Source organism: Bombina bombina, chromosome 1 (genome assembly GCF_027579735.1).
Source record: "Bombina bombina isolate aBomBom1 chromosome 1, aBomBom1.pri, whole genome shotgun sequence".
Classification (NCBI taxonomy): Eukaryota; Metazoa; Chordata; class Amphibia; order Anura; family Bombinatoridae; genus Bombina; species Bombina bombina.
Window position 1 is genome coordinate 731,445,140 of NC_069499.1, and position 19,944 is coordinate 731,465,083.

Below are 19,944 nucleotides of genomic sequence, written 5' to 3' on the forward strand. Positions count from 1 at the left end.
GGCGAACATATGCGATGTTCGATCCGCCCCATATTCGTCGTCATTGAGTAATATTTTGACCCTGTACCTCACAGTCAGGAGGCACATTCCAGCCAATCAGCAGCAGACCCTCCCTCCCAGACCCTCCTACCTCCTGGACAGCATCCATTTTAGATTCATTTGGAAGTTGCATTCTTAGTGAGAGGAGGGACAGTGTAGCTGCTGCTGATTTAATAGGGAAATTGATAGCTAGGCTAGTGTATTCAGTGTCCACTACAGTCCATAAGGACTCATCTGATCTCTGCTGTAAGGACAGCACCCCAAAAAGCCCTTTTTAGGGCTAGAACACCAGTCTCTTTTTTTTTTTTCCCTGTGTAATCTAATTGCAGTTGCCTGCCTGCCAAGCTACTTGCCCAGTGCCACCACTCATATCTGGTGTAACAGTAGTGTAAATTTATAAAAAAAAAACTTTTTTGAATGTGAAACATCAGTCTGCTTGTGTAATCTAATTGCAGTTGCCTGCCTGCCAGCGTGTGTGCCAGGCTCACAGCGTACACTGTGCCCACTTGCCCAGTGCCACCACTCATATCTTGTTTAATAGTAGTGTAAGTGTACATTTAAAAAAATAAAAACTTTTTGGACTGTGAAACATCAGTCTGCTTATTTGTGTCAGGCTCACAGCGTATACTGTGCCCACTTGCCCAGTGCCACCACTCATATCTTGTTTAATAGTAGTGTAAGTGTAAATTTAAAAAAAAAAAAAAAACTTTTTGGACTGTGAAACATCAGTCTGCTTTTTTGTGTCAGGCTCACAGCGTATACTGTGCCCACTTGCCCAGTGCCACCACTCAAATCTTGTCATACCTGATGTTTTAAAGCACGTTATTCCAAACAATTTAGGAATGTTAGGTGATTTATGCCCTTTATGGCCAGGTTTCTCAACAGCCGGGCCGTGGCCCAGTACCGGGCCGTGATAGCCCTGCTGGTGGGCCCTGACCTGTCATGCCCCCACTGCACACTCTTACCCCACTGCACACAAGGGGCAGACTGAGACCAATCAAGGCCCCAGGAAAACTGTCTCACACTGACCAAATGTATTCAAATTTATGCAAATTAACATGGTAGCCTCCCTGCCCTTGCCCCAACAGGCCCATCAACCTCCAGAGCCAGGACCCCCAACATTAAGGGCCAAAGAAAGGGCCCCCAACCTCCAGGGCCAGACCTCACACTCCATGGCCCTCACAGCGACAGACCCTCGGCAGGACCCCCACACTCCAAGGCCCCCACTAAACCCACACTGAACTGCTTAGTTACTGATAGGGCAAATCCCTGCTGCTTACTATATATATATCTTTATACATATATATATATATATATATATATATATATATATATATATATATATATATATAAATAATAAAACTACCGGGTCCTGGACATGTCCAGCTAAAATTTACCGGGCCTTGAGGTCACTTTGGTTGAGAACCACTGCTTTATGGCTTAAAACCAGACTCTGCATCAACTATGTAATTTTCCATGGGAGTTTTGCCATGGATCCCCCTCCGGCATGCCACAGTGCAGGTGTTAGTCCCCTTGAAACAACTTTTCCATCACTATTGTGGCCAGAAAGAGTCCCTGTGGGTTTAAAAATTTGCCTGCCCATTAAAGTCAATGGAGGTTCGCCGGTTCCTGAACTTTTTGGGGAAGTTCGGGTTAGCTGTTCGCGAACCCAAATTTTTAGGTTCGCGACATCACTAAAAATGACATGCTCTAACTGAATCATGAAAGTGTATGTCCTTTAAACACATATTTCATCATGCTAGTATAAAAAAAAAAAGTTTTCATTGCAACTTTCACTTTATGTTGTATTATCTGGCCTAAGGCACTTATATTCCAAGGTACAAACCAGAGACCATAAATATAAAGACGATTACAATGACTTGCATTATTCCTGGGTCCAAAAACACAACATGACGTTTTGCAATAGCTTTACAGTATTTGACACTGATGGACAAAAGCCAAGTTTTACAATGTTACAAAACTGTTATATTTTTTATTTGCGTAATACAATATGGTTTATGGTTAAAGTTAAGCAACAATTATCAGTGTATTATTTCACAATTGGTGAAATTCTGAGCATACGCAAAAAAAGCGATATGACATTTTAGTGTGAGCATTACAACAATAAAGCTTTGGTCAATTCATCAAAACATTTTTTTAGCATGTACAGTATAAGAAAAGATAATATTTAAAGGTAATAAAAATATTTCAGAGAAAAAAGATAAGTTAAAGGGACAGTCAACTCCAAAATTGTTATTGTTTAAAAAGTTAGATAATCCCTTTATAACCCATTCTCCAGTTTTGCACATCCAACATGGTTATATTAATATTCTTTTAACCTCTGTAATTACCTTGTACCTAAGCCTCTTTTGACAGCCCCCTGATCACATGACTTTTTAGTTATTCTATTGATTTGCATTTTAGCCAATAAGTGCAGTCTCAGAAAGTACAACTTTATCTATAAGTAGGCTGACCATATTGCCGCTTTAAAAAGGGACACAAATGAAAAATACATATGTCAGGGCCGTTTTTAGTGCTGTTTAAAGAAATGGTTTTGTATAAGAACCCTCACATATGTATTTTTCCTATGTGTTCCTTCTTAAAGCGGCAATATGGTCAGCCTATCTATAAGGCATACATGGATTAGCAGTCTCTTGTTGCAAAAAGCTAATAAAAAAGCATGTGATAAGAGGCTGTCTGTAGTGGCTTAGAAACAGGCAGACATTTAGAGGTTTATGTTATAAAGTATATTAATATAACAATGTTGGTTGTGCAAATCTGGGGGAATGGTTACTAATAACTAATGAACAATAGAAAGATTACTAATAACTATGCTATTGTTTTTTTCTCCTGTGCCTGTAGCTGTCTTCAAAGTAATTCTCTTATTTGAACCCATTACAAGTTATTGAAGCTCAACATTTTCACACTGGGCACTGCCATCTTGTAGCTTATATTTGTTATGTAACTTTTAAACTGTACAAAATACTGCACAACTGTAACACTTACACTCTATATTATGTGAGATAAACTGAAGTGAAAGGGACGGCTGTCAATGATAGTGCAGGGCTGCCTGTCAGCAGGGAATGTATTAAAGGCATTACTCCCTGCCTGACAAGGGATCTAGCAGTGTGAGTGTTACCTTGCAACATTGTTGCAAGGTAAGGGGTGGATCTTTGTACTCACTATTTAAGCAGATGCAGGTCTGTATTCATCCTCTTTGTTCCATATTGTTCAAGCGGTTTTTCCCCATCCCTCCCTCCCCTTGTGCTGTTATTTTCTTGCGGGGTTGGAGAAGTGGCAGGAGTGTGAAGTTTGCTAGATTGAGTCCATGAGGCGGGAGTCTGATTATTTGAACTTTCTCTGGTAAGACCTCAGCTCTAATTTCCCATCCCCAGTCGTTTCTAGTTTGCTGGAAGGTTTTCTAGACAATTTATCCTTTAGTTTAGGATAGGTTAATTATCCCCTTGCAGCGGGAGGTCAAGGCTCCATCTAAGGGCGTAAGCTCGAAAGGGGGAATGGTCGAGCTAATGGGTGGAGCGTATGTCCCTAGGTGCTGACCATGGGGTGCCTGCTGACCCGTGCTCCTCTAGGGTATTTCGCTGCTCCGCATGAGCGTGGCATAGCAAAGGCATGCATAACCAAGATTCCTGCCCAGCCTTGTCCTCTTGGTGTTTGGGGTTTAAGTTAGTTTGCTCGTTATGCCGCCACCTGGTAATGTTGGACTTCTATGAAGTCTATGGTTAATAAAGTTAATTTATTAAATAAAAGTTACCATGACCGGTCTTAACCCAACTTTGGTGTCTGAGTCTTTTCTTCAGGTTACGTAGTTAAAAAGGGTTTAGTAGATAAGAATGTCCAATGGGGGTTTAGCTCTTATAGTGTGATAGTTCACTGCTCCTGTCACAGGATAAAATAACACATGTGCAACAAGATGGTGGTGCCCAGTATAAAATGCAGAGCTTTACTAACTGGCTTCTCCAATGAGTTAAAGGGACATGAAACCCAACATGTTTCTTGTATGATTTAGGAAGAACATATAATTTTAAACAACTTTCCAGTTTACTTCTATTATCAAATGTGTTTTATTCTCTTGGTATCATTTGTTGATGTAGCAGCAATGCACTTCTGGTTTCTAACTGAACACATGGGTGAGCCAATGACAATCATTATGTATACGCAGCCACCAATCGGCAGCTAGAACCTAGGTTCTTTGCTGCTCCTGCACTTTCCTAGATAAACCTTTCAGCAAATGATAACAAGAGATGGAAGCAAATTAAATAATAGAAGTAAATTGTAAAGTTGTTTAAATTTCAATGCTCTATCTGAATCATGAATTAAAGAAATTGGGTTTCATGTCCCTTTAAGACAAGAGAACGGCTTTAAAGAGAGCTGCAGGTACATTTGGGAATACACTAGCATGGTGAGTAATAATCTGCTACTAGACGTGCTTTTGTTTCGTAACAAATGTACATTCGTTAAAGAAAAACACAAAATTTTAACGAGACAAATATCCAATAGAATGCAGCACCAAATTTAAAGAAAATGAAGGTATAATGCGTAATTCAAAGGTCCGTTAGGAGATGGTCCTTAAGTGCAGGCCCTGGGAGCTGCCGCACTAAGCCTTCTGTTAGCGTGCTCGCTTAGGTAAGTATTTTAATTGTTACAGGTCAACTTCTACATTTTTATGTTGACATATCTTCAGGTAACTATAGATAATATATCTGTGCTTACATTCAAAAATATTTTTCAATTTTTTTGCATCACAACAGTCAGACTTGACACCAATATATGGAGCTAGAAAAAAAGAAATCAAATAAGGATAGATCTATCTATCTATTTATCTATCCTTATTTGATTTCTTTACTCTAGCTCCATAGAGGCTAGAAATATTATATTGGTGTCATAAAGTAACTTCCCCAAGGTCATAGGAGGTGAACATAAATAATCAACCTGACCCTTTCTATAGTCTGTCTTATTGTTTTCATATACAGTATAGTAACTTTACAAAGTAAAAGCTCACTAGTCTACTCCCTCTTTTTCAGATCTTAATGAGACATTTCCTTTTACCCAAGATAACACCAGAATGAGCGGCCCTTGTATCTCCACTCCACAGAGTCAGAGCTGCCATATTTTGGCTAGACTGCATTTCCTAGTGAATATGTTACATTAGTGTTTTTAAAATCTTAAATGTATATAACAACAGATGAATTCTTATGGAATGGGAGAAAACCAAAGTACATCTATTATCAAAAGGCATTTCCTTTGTTCTATATTGAATAAAAAGAATTGATCTTTAATAGCAAAAATGAAGAATATGTAAAAAAAAAAATCTAGAACATTTTTTTCTTCCAAAAGTAGGTGTATATTCAAACAATCACAAGAGTAAAAACTGCAATAGGTTTTGTGTTCCATAAAGCATTATGTACAGTATGTTTATTTATTTTTTTTGTTTATTTTTTTTTTTGCTTGTAAAGATTCTGTGGGTTAAGAACATTTTATGACAAAACCAGCAAGCCATTCACATTTTCAGAATTTTGCCTTTTATTTCTCCATACATGATTTGCGTAAGCAACATTTTATTCACTTTTTAAGTGCATATTATTAGTGTAATTTCTTACTTTTGTCATGCTGATATTTTACTTTCAGAAGTAGCGGACTGTATTCTATTTGCACATAATAACAAAAAAAAGACTGTATTTTGGTGTACACACATCCATATGGATAAAATAACGTGGATCTTTTGGAGACCCGGGGGTCAATATAGTATTATTGGCCGAATTGGGCCAATTCACCCTGTTTCCGCGTGAGCCTTTTGGCTCGCCGGAAACAGGAGTTAAGAAGCAGCGGTCTATAGACTGCTGCTCCTTAACTCATACGCCACCTCTGAGGCTGCGTACAGCAATCCGCACTATCCTATACGAGCAGGCTGATTGACACCCCCTGCTAGCAGTCGGGTAGTATTGCACAAGCAGTTCACTAGAACTGCTTGTGCAATGCTGAATACGGACAGCGTATGCTGTCCGCATTTCGGGATTTCTGGCGGACATTGACCCCATGTCTGTTTCTAGTATATATGAATTGCATACAGTACATACAGTATATATATATATATATATATATATACACACATATACATATATTGTTGTGTAATCATTATAACAGAATTATCAAATTCTTTCCATTTTCAAAATTAGAAAGCTTCAACTTGTTTATAAGTATTTTATAACAGTTTGGATTACATTTTCCTGTAATGGGACATTGAACACCTTTATTAATACAATGTTGTGTTAATATAGAATAACATATCGGTGAAGCCTAAACCTTTTTTAAACAGATTAGCAAAGAGAGAGAGCAAGATAACAAAAAGGGTGTGAAAGAATGTTATATTGGAGAATACATGACAAAGACATTAAGCACTGGAAAACTGCTTAATAAAGTACTAATTTTAACAGCACTAAATTTTATGAAGTACTAATAATAAAGACTGCTCAAGCAGTATTATTTAAGGAATATTTTAATAATAAATATCATTAAAATAATATCTTTAAAGACCCCTACAAAGAGCTTGCTTCTATTGAGCCGTTAAAAATGGAGCCGTAAGCTACAGAAGCGTCCGACTTTTTCCATTGAAAAAGTTTCTGCTTTGCGTGCGGTCGCTCTTTTCGTGTAGGCGTAAGTTAGCATTGTGATAACGCTTCCACCCGATGCCGGATTTCTAAAACATTAATAGGTTACTATGGTAACCCGACCTTACACTACACTCGATGCATATACGATGCAAGTGTGGCGCGTATATGTTCCCCGTCGCTCCCTGTTAAAATCAAACACCTAACGCATGCACAATATCTACCTCTCAACCACAAACCCCCCATCGCAATAAATAATAAATGTATTAACCTCTAATCCATCAACCCCCATATCACAAAGTATCTATTTAAACTATTAACCCCTAAACTGCCATGCCCCCATATTGCAAAGTATCTATTTAAACTATTAACCCCTAATCCGCCAACCCCCATATCGCAAAGTATCTATTTAAACTATTAAACCCTAATCCGCCATGCCCCCACAACACAATCTAGCTATTTAAACTATATACCCCTAATCTGCCATGCCCCCACAATGCAAATAACGAATCACTAAGCCCCCTAACCAGAGGCGTAACTAGAAACCACAGGGCCCAGGTGCAAGAATCTAAGAAGGCCCCCCCCCACCACCACCTACATTTAACACAGAAAAAAATGTGAATCAGATTACATGTCTGCAAAAGGAGGTACCCTGTAAGATGGTCTGACCCCCTATTACTGTATATAGTGACACTGTTTAACCCACCAGTACTGTATATAGTGAGTAAGTGACACAGTCTGTAATCTGCCGGTGAGATGGCTGGCCTGACCCTACCCGCCCCAGTACTTTATATAGTGACCACAGTAGTCAATGACATGGTCCACCCCCCATAATGTATATAGTGGTACTGTATAGTGACACTGTTTACCCCCTGCCCCCCCATGCTGTAGTAACAAGGTCTGTAATTTGCTGGTTCCACAAACATACACAAACACACATACATGCATAAATAAACACAGTCACATACATATATACACACACACATAAACACCAATGGGTAAAACAGAAACACTAACCCCTGTAGTCACACTCACATGATATCAGTGCAGGCAGTGGTAGGTTAACGTTTTTTATTTTTAAAAAAAAAATTATAAATTTTTTTTTTTTTTTAGCTGGGCCCCCACCCTCAGAGGCCCAGTCGCACCTGCGACTTCTGCACCCCCTGTAGTTTCGCCCCTGCCCCTAACCTAACACCCCCTAAATTAACCCCATTACATAAATTACTAATCTACCAATAGCCCTTAAAGGGGTCTTTTGTAGGGCATTTCCCTAAATTAAACAGCTCTTTTACCTTTTAAAAAAACTAAGTTCCCCCTAACAGTAAAACCCCGCACCCACCAAACTCCCCAAAATAAAAAAAAACTAACACTAAAAAATCCTAAACTACCCATTGCCCCTAAAAGTGCATTTGTATGGGCAATGCCCTTAAAAGGGCATTCAGCTCTTTTACAATTGCCCATTAAATCCCTAAAAAATAAATAAAAAAAAAGCCTAAGTGTGTATGAATATATATATATATATATATATATAAAGTAGCTCATTTTAAGCTTTTCAATTTATTTATTATATAATAAATGTATTGAAAAGCTTAAAAGGGCATTAAACACTAGATAAATGCTAGAATTAAGGATGCACTGGGAGCTGCCATGTTGTAACTTAGGTTACCTTCTCTGCTGTGGCCAATTAGAGACAGTTATAAATAGGTCACTAGAGTTTGCAGCCATTGGCTGTATAGAATATAACAGTGTTCTGCATGTCCATTTCTATCAGGAACTGAAAAGCTTACAATTTTAGAATAGAATTACAGCAAAAGGGGACAAAATAAATAAAGTATATTGCATTTTTTTTATGGATATATAATCAAGATTTGGCTAAGGCTCTATCAAGTCTTTTGTTAGAAAGATATGAGCCAATCAAAATGTTACTCCTCTACCACATCTATTTGTAGTAATAGTGCTAAGTGTATTACTGGCATATTGCTTTGCTCGCTTAATTCAGTAATCCTCCATATAAAAATATGCATGGTTGCATATTTTAACCATAACCACTGCAGTCCTAATACCCTCACTTTACACTTCACACTCAGGGCCTGATCATTGCCAGCTTGGAGAGAAATCACACACAAATGTTGTTTGTTTGTTTTTTATTGTTGTTATTTAAGCATCTTTTGGCGCTCTACAAATAACTGATAATAATGACAAACCCTTTACATGGCCCCCTTGGGTAATTGTCCTTTTATAATTCTCTCACCCATTCCAACGGCTTTACCTTAAATTTGCTTTTCCCCAACATAGATCCTTCCAAGATTTGTCCATCTACACTTTGATTTTGGGCCTCTACCAGGGTTCCATCCTATTTATGCTTTAAATAGCAATTATTCTGTTTGGTAATTATATTGGTACATGGGCACTGGATTGGTGACAGTTAGTGTTATTGTTGTGGTGATAGGGTAGAGATGCATGTAGTATGTTTAACCAAAGATTCATTTATGTTCTTGTATTGATTTTGCTTTCCTGAGACTACATGGCAAGGTTCAAAGTTAAAAACCCTGACTTTACAACATTCTACACAGTGCTTAATTGATTAGTGCAGGACCTTATTTATATCTGAGGGGCATGCCCTGAATTGCAAAGCACTGCATAATGTGCTAGCACAATGACAGTTTTAAATATGTTTAAAACACTTATTTTGTGTGCAGATGTTTTGCAATGGTGTGATTAATCGCTAATTCATACTATGCATATATAAAATAGTGTTAATGTTATTTTAATTGTAGCCCCTTGCCCTTATAAATTACTTTCTCTCTTATTTGAGTCAGCTATAGATCAAAAATACATCTTCTGTAAACTAAAAAGTTTGTCGGAGCGAGTGCCATAGTTATGGTATGTACCATTAAACTGTACACATTTATCTCTCAAATTCCTCCATGTTCTATTTAAACGTCCCTGTCAGTGAGATGATACACATTAAATGCCAAAATTATTAGAGAGAGGAGGTTTTCCATTTTAGAAATGTTTTATAATTCTTCGTATATCATATATCTCCAAGATTTTTGGATTTACTTTTGGAATTGTAGCTGAATTTAAAGGGACAGTAAACACCTTGTAATTATTAAATTGTCTTTTGACAGATTTGCATATCAGCAAAATATGAATTTAATTAGAACAGATGAATACCTTGTTTGTTGCAGTTGTTTTGCAATTATCACCCACCATATTCTTATTAGCAGAAGCCAATCTTAACTTGAGTTTGGAGACGGCAGGGTTTACTCATTATCAATGTATTAAAAAAATCTGCATAGTTTGACTACAGTATTATTGATAAGATAGCAAACAGCACATATACTATAATTTTCTTCATTCTCTTGGTATCTTTATTTGAAATGCAAGAATGTAAGTTTAGATGCCGGCCCATTTTTGGTGAACACACTGTGTTGTTTTTGCTGATTGGTGGATAAATTCACCTACCAATAAACAAGTGCTTTCCATGGTTCTGAACAAAAAAAATAGCTTAGATGCCTTCTTTTTCAAATAAAGAAAGTTAGAGAAAAATTGATAATAGGAGTAAATTAGAAAGTTGCTTAAAATTGCATGCTCTATCTGACTCACGAAAGAAAAAATTTGGGTTCAATGTCCCTTTAATTACCCACTCCCCAGTTTTGCATAACCAACACAGTTATAATAATACACATTTTACCTCTGTAATTACCTTGTATCTAAGCCTATGCAGACTGCCCCCTTATTTCAGTTCTTTTGACAGACTTGCATTTTAGCCAATCATTGCTTACTCCTTAGTAAATTTACGTGCATGAGCTCAATGTTATCTATATGAAACACATGAACTAACGCCCTCTAGTGGTGAAAAACTGTCAAAATGCATTTAGATTAGAGGCGACCTTCAAGGTCTAAGAAATTAGCATATGAACCTCCTAGGTTTAGCTTTCAACTAAGAATACCAAGAGAACAAAGTTGTTTAAAATTACATGCCCTATTTGAATCATGAAAGTTTTTTTGTGGACTTGACTGTCCCTTAAAGTTTCCGGCGAGCCTAAAGGCTCGGGCGGAAACAGCTGCACCCAAATTAGTTCCATAGTGACTTAAAATCTATTTAAATATTTGCAAAAGAGAATCATATTATTTATTGAGAATCTAAACTTTCACATATTTTCCTTTTTTTAGATGTGAAACCATCACAGCTGCCAGAAATAATGTCCGGATTAAAATCTGCTATGCAATGATAGGAATGACTATTTTAGGCTGCATCACAATGGTGATTTTGGGAAAAAAAGTAAGTGCCATAGGCTTAAATTTTGTTATCTAATTATTATTTTTATTGCATTAATCTTAAAAGAATATTATTTTCAGCTATTTGACAATAAACATAATTAATTAGTTAATGCTTAATAAACTACAATCTATACAGTTCATTGTATTCCTATACGTTACAATAAGCACAGACCACCTATAATACTGTATAAATGCACAGTAAGGAAGTGGATAATGTTAGGGATGGGCGAATGTGTTTATATTTGAATTCGAATATTAGAACGAATGTTATTGTAGAAATTGGATTTACATAATAGAATGTTGATAAGAACGAATATTCTTAAAAATTCTATTATGAAACGTTATTTACAGTTTTCTATGGTCGAATTTGAATATTACATTTATAAAACACAGTTATAGACTAGAAATACTATTTCAAATTAAAATGCTTCATTCAAATTCAAATGTAACATTCAAATTCGAATATTACATTTATACAACACAGTTGTAGACTAAAAGTACTATTTCGAATTCGAATGTCACATTCGAATTCGAATATTACATTTATTAAACACAGTATTAGACTACAAATACTATTTCAAATTTTGAATGTTACATTTGCATTCGAATGTAGCATTCAAATTTGAATATTACATTTATTAAACACAGTTGTCGACTAGAAATACTATTTCGAACTTGAATGTTACATTCAAATTCGAATGTCACATTCAAATTCGAATGTCACATTCAAATTCGAATATTACATTTAAAAAACAGAGTATTAGACTAGAAATACTACTTTGAATTCAAATGTAACATTTGAATTTGAATGTCACATTCGAATTTGAATATTACATTTCGAAATTGAATGAATATATAGCTAAACATTCTATTATTCTAACGAATATTTTTTAATTTTATTGAAAACTTCAAAAATGAAAATTCAAAAATAGAATGTCTTATAAACATTCGAAATTTGATTCGAATGAACGAATGTATCAAAATTTGTTTTATATTTCGAATTTTTAGAAACATTCACCCATCCCTAGATAATGTCCTGAGATGTCACTTGTTATATTAAATCTGCATTTTTGCCTATAGAAAGTGCCTTGGCGTAGTGTATGTGTGTGAAAGTACAACGCACTAAGGCCTAATTTCCATTGAGGTGGTAAAGTGTGGAAACTGGTAGTAACATAGAAAATGCCCAAATACTTTTATTGACATAAATGTTTTTATCACCAGTTTCCAAAATTTACCACCTCAGTGGAAACTAGGCCTAATACGCTACCAAAGCATCCAAATGCCAATGCCTACTCATTGATGAGGCATTTGCTGACCTTTCCTAGAGACACTAATGATAACTAAGACAACATTTTGGGCATTTGGCAGATGATAATAATAATTGACGTCATTGGGCCAATTTATCAATGTCTGTCGTACATGATACGCTGTAGCGTATCATGTCTGACAGACATCGCTGAATGACAACAGCACATGCTGTCTGCATTTAACATTGCACAAGCAGTTCACCAGAACTGCTTGTGCAATGCCACCCCCTGCAGATTCCTGGCCAATCGGCTGCTAGCATGGGGTGTCAATTAGCCCTATCTAAAACCCTCAGAGGCAGTGGACCAGTTATGGAGCAGCGGTCTTAAGACCGCTGCTTCATAACTGCTGTTTCCTGCGAGCATGAAGGCTTGTGCGGAAACAAGGGCATCAATCTCAATTCGTGATTAGTGATGTAAACAATAACAAGCGATATATACGAATGATTATGAACAGATCATGGACTCTCACCATACAGACGATGTAACAATTGATATTCAGTCCCAAATTAATATGCAGTGTCCATATATAAAATGTCCAAATGATGTACGCAGCACCAGTTGCTGCCGATGATGCTGCACTATCCTCCTGTGAATGCCCTCTTTTCTCCTAAATGACCGGAGGCAGATCTATAGGGGTGGAGGGGAAACAGAGGCGACAAATGTGTGTATCCAGTGTGATAGAAACCCCCCTGCACAAGTATGCTATACCCAGGGTACTCACACTTTGACTTAGCACACCAATGTGCTGGTAGGCGCAGACTGGCTATCAGAGCAAGCCAGCTAGCTCTCTCCGGTGCACTCTCTCGCTGTGGTAATCGTCAGAGTCTGAGCCGCTGTGTCTCTTTAGTGCTAATCTCCAGCACCAGCAGGGACTGGTAACAGACTAACTCCCAAGGATTGGTAATGAGGATATACTTATCATGGAATCATATGCGATGGTATAAAAAATAGATTTTAATCAGTGTTAAAAACAACAACCATACAGATTCCACAAATAGATAACAGGTATATATTCTTTGCTACGCATTTCTCGGCTGCTTAGTGGCCGTTTCTTCAGGCATATTTGTGTAAACATTTGAATCGGCTATATATTGCCGCTCATTACCAAATCCTCCCTCCCCCCATCAGACCCAATAGGCGTGTAGCTGTCAGCCATTGGCTAAAGACACACATCCAGCTGATACTTAGTAACGTAATTTGAATGGATACATATATCAAAAAAGTTGCAAACAATGGTATAATCATACAAAATAACAATATAGTTATCTACTTGATATTGCGAGCTTCCTTATATTTCCTCCTCAAAGAGGGCCTTCAAAAGATAACGATTAATAGAGTCTCTCGATATAACTTCCAATGTGCAACCCAGCTAAAAACCAAATAGTACATATATATGTAAATGAAAGGCATCATATGAAATTAAATTTCCACTATCAAATACTTGGATATGATGCATAAATAACTATCTAGATGATATATATATTCGAAGTTGTATATAATTTTCTCATTTGATTTATTAAAGGGACCTCCTGTCGTGACAACGCTATTATAAATATCATTTATAATAGCGTTGTCACGACAGGAGGTCCCTTTAATAAATCAAATGAGAAAATTATATACAACTTCGAATATATATATCATCTAGATAGTTATTTATGCATCATATCCAAGTATTTGATAGTGGAAATTTAATTTCATATGATGCCTTTCATTTACATATATATGTACTATTTGGTTTTTAGCTGGGTTGCACATTGGAAGTTATATCGAGAGACTCTATTAATCGTTATCTTTTGAAGGCCCTCTTTGAGGAGGAAATATAAGGAAGCTCGCAATATCAAGTAGATAACTATATTGTTATTTTGTATGATTATACCATTGTTTGCAACTTTTTTGATATATGTATCCATTCAAATTACGTTACTAAGTATCAGCTGGATGTGTGTCTTTAGCCAATGGCTGACAGCTACACGCCTATTGGGTCTGATGGGGGGAGGGAGGATTTGGTAATGAGCGGCAATATATAGCCGATTCAAATGTTTACACAAATATGCCTGAAGAAACGGCCACTAAGCAGCCGAGAAACGCGTAGCAAAGAATATATACCTGTTATCTATTTGTGGAATCTGTATGGTTGTTGTTTTTAACACTGATTAAAATCTATTTTTTATACCATCGCATATGATTCCATGATAAGTATATCCTCATTACCAATCCTTGGGAGTTAGTCTGTTACCAGTCCCTGCTGGTGCTGGAGATTAGCACTAAAGAGACACAGCGGCTCAGACTCTGACGATTACCACAGCGAGAGAGTGCACCGGAGAGAGCTAGCTGGCTTGCTCTGATAGCCAGTCTGCGCCTACCAGCACATTGGTGTGCTAAGTCAAAGTGTGAGTACCCTGGGTATAGCATACTTGTGCAGGGGGGTTTCTATCACACTGGATACACACATTTGTCACCTCTGTTTCCCCTCCACCCCTATAGATCTGCCTCCGGTCATTTAGGAGAAAAGAGGGCATTCACAGGAGGATAGTGCAGCATCATCGGCAGCAACTGGTGCTGCGTACATCATTTGGACATTTTATATATGGACACTGCATATTAATTTGGGACTGAATATCAATTGTTACATCGTCTGTATGGTGAGAGTCCATGATCTGTTCATAATCATTCGTATATATCGCTTGTTATTGTTTACATCACTAATCATTCTTTGTTTTCCATCACCTAGCTGTTATAGAGCCCTCTTGTGTGTTCATCACACTTATATTTCTGTTTTTTTATCCAATTTTTTTGGTATTGAGAGGTGCAGCTGGTCTCCCATCTATCCATATATTCCCGTTATATTCTCTTACTATTTTAGCGCCCTCTAGCGACTAAGGTCACAGTTGTCTATCAATCTCAATTCGGAGCTTGATAATTCTGCCCCATTGTCTGTTTAACATCTAAAAAATGATAAACTGTGAAGAAAAGAAAAAATCTATTGATTTTTTTTTTTTACAAACGTTTTTAAAAACACAGTTCATCTAACTGAAGTAACCACCATACTGTTATCTGCATTCTTTCACATAAGCTCTCTCTCAGGGCCCAAATCTAAAAAAATTTGCTGTTCGAGATGTTGTTTTCCATGCCAACACTCACAGTGACAGCCTGTCACGCCGCACCGCTCTAGCCGTTGCTAAGGGTGTGGCTTCTCCTTGCGTCTCCTTCCCTGCTCGTTGCCACGGGTTATGTCGGGTCCGGATGCATGCAGCGCTGACGTCATCGCCGCACGCTCCTGATGCCGGTCGGACATCTGTGCCACGAATACTGCGCCTATGTAAGTTCTACCACAACGATCTGTCACTGCCCAAATATAGGTGTTACTTTGTGTGTTCCTGGGTGTGACAGATCGTTGTATCAATTTGCCTATTTTGTGTATGATCCCTGCCTGTCTGACTACTCTGCCTGCTATATGCCTTAACTACTGGATTGATATACTGCTGCTGAACCCTGCCTGTCTGACTACTCTACCTGCTATACCCCTTAACTACTGGATTGATATACTGTTGCTGAACCCTGCCTGTCTGACTACTCTGCTTGTTAACCCCTGTTGTTCTGGATTGCCTCTTTGTTGCCGAACCCTGTCTGCCTGACCATTCTAGTGGTGTGCATTTGGACTGCTTTACTGTTGCCAAATCCTGCCTGCCTGACCATTCTAGTGGTGTGCCCTTGGACTGATTTGCTGTTGCCAAACCCTGCCTTCCTGACCATTTTAGTGGTTTGTCCTTGGACTGCTTTGCCATTGCCGCTGGGGACTGTCCTGCCTATGGTGAGTGCTGCCTTCCTCATCTTACTAACTTTCTCTGCTCTGGGATATTCACTATCATTCCGACTCAATGCCGGGATAACAATACTACTGGCCGAGTTCGGTCTGATAGAGGACTATCTCACGAGCATTACATTATACTTGGGCCATGGAGCTAGAGGAGGTGTCACGAGCTGTTTATCTTCAGATGTTGGGAACCCATACCACACAGTTGCAGAATATGGATTCCAAGCTAGAGGCTATTACCGCTCAACTCTCCTTACTAGATACAGGGAGGAATACCGCTCCTGTTGTTTCACCACCAGTCCCTACTCCTAGAACAGTGACTTCTTCCTCTGCTTCTGGAATTATACCCCGGATACTTTTGCCTGACAAGTATAAAGGTACTACTGATTAAAGGGACAGTCTACACCAGAATTTTTATTATTTTAAAAGATAGATAATCCCTTTATTACCCATCCCCCAGTTTTGCATAACCAACACAGTTATAATAATATACTTTTAACCTCTGTGATTATCTTGTATCTAAGCCTCTGCAAACTGCCCCTTTATTTCAGTTCTTTTGACAGACTTGCAGTCTATCCAATCAGTGCCTGCTCCCAGATAACTTCGTGTGCACGAGAACAGTGTTATCTATATGAAATATGTGAACTAACACCCTCTAGTGGTGAAAAACTGTTAAAATGCATTCTGAAAAGAGGTGGCCTTCAAGGTCTAAGAAATTAGCATATGAACCTCCTAGGTTAAGCTTTCAACTAAGAATGCAAAGAGAACAAAGCAAAATTGGTGATGGAAGTAAATTGGAAAATTGTTTAAAATTACATGCTCTATCTGAATCATGAAAGTTTATTTTGGCCTAGACTATCCCTTTAACCAATGCAGGCGGCACTGCTGCAATGATCCTCACACCTTTCAGTCTTACCAGTCAAGGGTCACCTTAATCATTCCTTACTGAAGGACAAGGCCCTAGCCTGGGTCTCTCCCCTTTTGGAACAGAACGCTCCACTCCTGCATGATGCTGATGATTTCATTTCTGCTTTATCTTCTGTGTTTGGGACTTCTGACCGTATCTCTGCTGCAGAATATTTTCTCCTGGATCTCCGCCAGGGCAATAGAACTGTGGCACAATTCACCAACAAGTTTTGCACCTTGGCACTTGACACCACTTGGGATGGCAGTGCTTTCAAGGCAGTCTTTAGGAGGGGTCTGCATGAATGCATCAAAGATGAACTCAGTTATTGTGATATTCCTTCTTCTTTGAATGACTTTATAACGCTTTTTATCAGTCTGGACTCTTGCTTTCAGGAGAGGCAAGCCGAGAGACAGAACAAGAAGGGTCCTTCCCTCCCTTCCTCCTGTTTGTCCAGTTTCGGCAGTATCCTCTACTCCTTCAGCAGCTCCAGTTACCTCAGTGGAGGAACCCATGGATCTCTCCTCCTTCAAGCCTTCAGAGTCTGAAAGACAGAGAAGAAGGAGACTGAGACTATGCTTTTATTGTGGATCTAACACCCACCAACTAAAGGACTGTGACATTCGGCTGGGAAAAGCCTAAGCATGATCTCTACTAAATCCCCTCACTCCTCTCAGATCCTGGTACCTGTTACCCTTACCTTCCTTCAGAATACCGTCCACACACAAGCCTTCATTGATTCAGGGGCAGCTGGAAACTTCCTGGATCACCATTTCATGATTCAAGCTGGCTTGCCTTTTTTGCGGAAAAGACATTGTCTCAAAATAACTACTCTGGATGGCAGCCCCCTTGGTTCAGGCTTGATCCACTTTGAGTCAGCACCCCTGACCCTGACTGTGGGAATCCTTCATACCGAACAGCTGCAGTTTGAGGTCATTCATTTCCCAGCACAGCCAGTCATCCTTGGTCTTCCTTGGCTTCGGGTACACAATCCACAGTTCGACTGGGCTGAGAGACAACTGGCCTCCTGGGGTAACCTCCTGTTTCCACTCCTGCCTTGCTAAAGTTACTCCTCTGCTCTGCATTCCCATAGCCAGTATACAGACTCCTTCAAACATTCCTTCAGTATACGCAGACTTTGCGAATGTGTGTTGAGAAAAAAGCAGTCAACGTGCTGCCACCCCACCGTCCTTATGACTGCAAGATCAACCTCTTTCCCGGAGCCCCACTTCCTAAAGGGAGAACTTATCCACTCTCCAAGGCTGAAACCAAATCAATGGAGGAGTACATCCAAGAGAACCTAGCTAAAGGTTTTATTCACCCATCCTCCTCTCCTGCTGGGACAAGCTTCTTTTTTGTCAGTAAAAAGAATGGTGAGCTCAGACCCGACATTGACTACAGGGCCTTGGACAACATAACCATCAAGAATCGCTATCCCATTCCATTGATCACCAAACTGTATGACTCATTCTAGGATGCTCGCTTTTTCGCCAAATTGGACTTACGTGGGGCATACAATCTGATTCGCATCTGTCCAGGCCACGAATGGAAGACCCCCTTCAACACAAGTTCTGGGCATTACAAATACCTTGTAATGCCCTTTGGGCTGTGAAATGCCCCTGCAGTATTCCAGGCATTTTTCAATGATGTCTTCCGTGACCTCCTCAACCGCACTATCATTGTCTATCTGGATGATATCCTTGTTTTCTCTTCCACTTTAGAGGAGCATCATAGACACGTGAGACAGGTGCTTCTACGTCTCAGAGACAATTCCTTAGTAGCCAAGCTAGAAAAGTGTGAGTTTGATCAAGTTCAGATCCAATTCCTTGGTTATGTCATCTCGAAGCAGGGTTTTGCCATGGATCCTGCTAAAGTCACTGCAGTTCTAGAATGGCCTCAACCTACTTATTTAAAGGATTTACAGAGGTTCTTGGGGTTCTCCAATTTTTACCACAGGTTTATAAAGAACTTTTCTCAAACAGTCGCTCCTCTCACTGAATTGCCAAACAGAACAAAGACTGTAAGCATTGGCCTCCCGAAGCCATAAATGCCTTCTTTTGTCTGGATAAGGCTTTCTATTCAGCTCCTGTTCTCCGCCATCCTGATCCTGACCTACAGTTCACTTTAGAGGTTGATGCCTCCGAGATAGGGGCTGGAGCAGTTCTTACCCAAAGGGATCCTTTGACTTCCAAGTCACACCCTGTAGCCTTTTTCTCTAAACGCTTTACTCCTGCTGAGAGGCACTACGATGTGGGTAATTGTGAACTCTTAGTGAAAAAGTTATGGAGATTAGGCGCTTAATCTGCAAAAGGGATAAAGGTGTGTATGGAGGTCGTTAGCTAAATATGTAGAAAAAACTGGACCTTGGACAGAATAAGTGAAAAATTCTTCTACAATTTATTTTCAAAATAAAAACATGATAATACCAAGATAAAATAAATCACAATCCCTAAGTGTTGCAACACTATATCGATCAATTCATAAAATTTCTAAGATTCAGATATACATTTGTTTCATACACAAATAAAAGGATTTATCTGCTCTTTTGTATCCTTTGTTCAAAGATTTTAGATAGAATGTATTCTTTTATTTCAACACAATTAATAATATTTGTCTCTATTTGATATTTTATATCTATATTTCATCAACTTTAAAATTACAAATATGTAGCAAAAACTAACAATTAGTTAAAACAATTTAAATGCAAGATTATAAATGGTGTCCCCACAATGGCTGTTTACTTATATTGGTTGTAATTTTGTGTATCTAAAAAGTTCATCAAAGCATTTGTAAGTAATTGGAGATAAATTACTGAGGGCTGTGTTCTTTATCCTTATATTTATGTTGTGATATATTACGGTTTCACAGTTACCTCTTTGTATCCTCAGTGAGCTTAATTTGTAGAAAAGGAATGTTCCAAACAGTGTTTAGGGGTGATTTTCTTACCCTCTCTTGTGAACTCTTAGC

At 38.5% G+C, this 19,944-nt stretch overlaps 1 protein-coding gene across 1 annotated transcript in view; it reads left to right on the forward strand.

Annotated features, from left to right (window-relative positions):
• The window catches only part of LOC128645918 (protein FAM162B), a 68,590-nt gene that overhangs the window by 26,537 nt on the left and 22,109 nt on the right, over positions 1 to 19,944 (forward strand). The window contains exon 3 of the mRNA XM_053699246.1: positions 10,845 to 10,953. Coding sequence (XP_053555221.1) covers positions 10,845 to 10,953 — 109 coding nt within the window. The remainder of the gene's footprint in view (positions 1 to 10,844; positions 10,954 to 19,944) is intronic.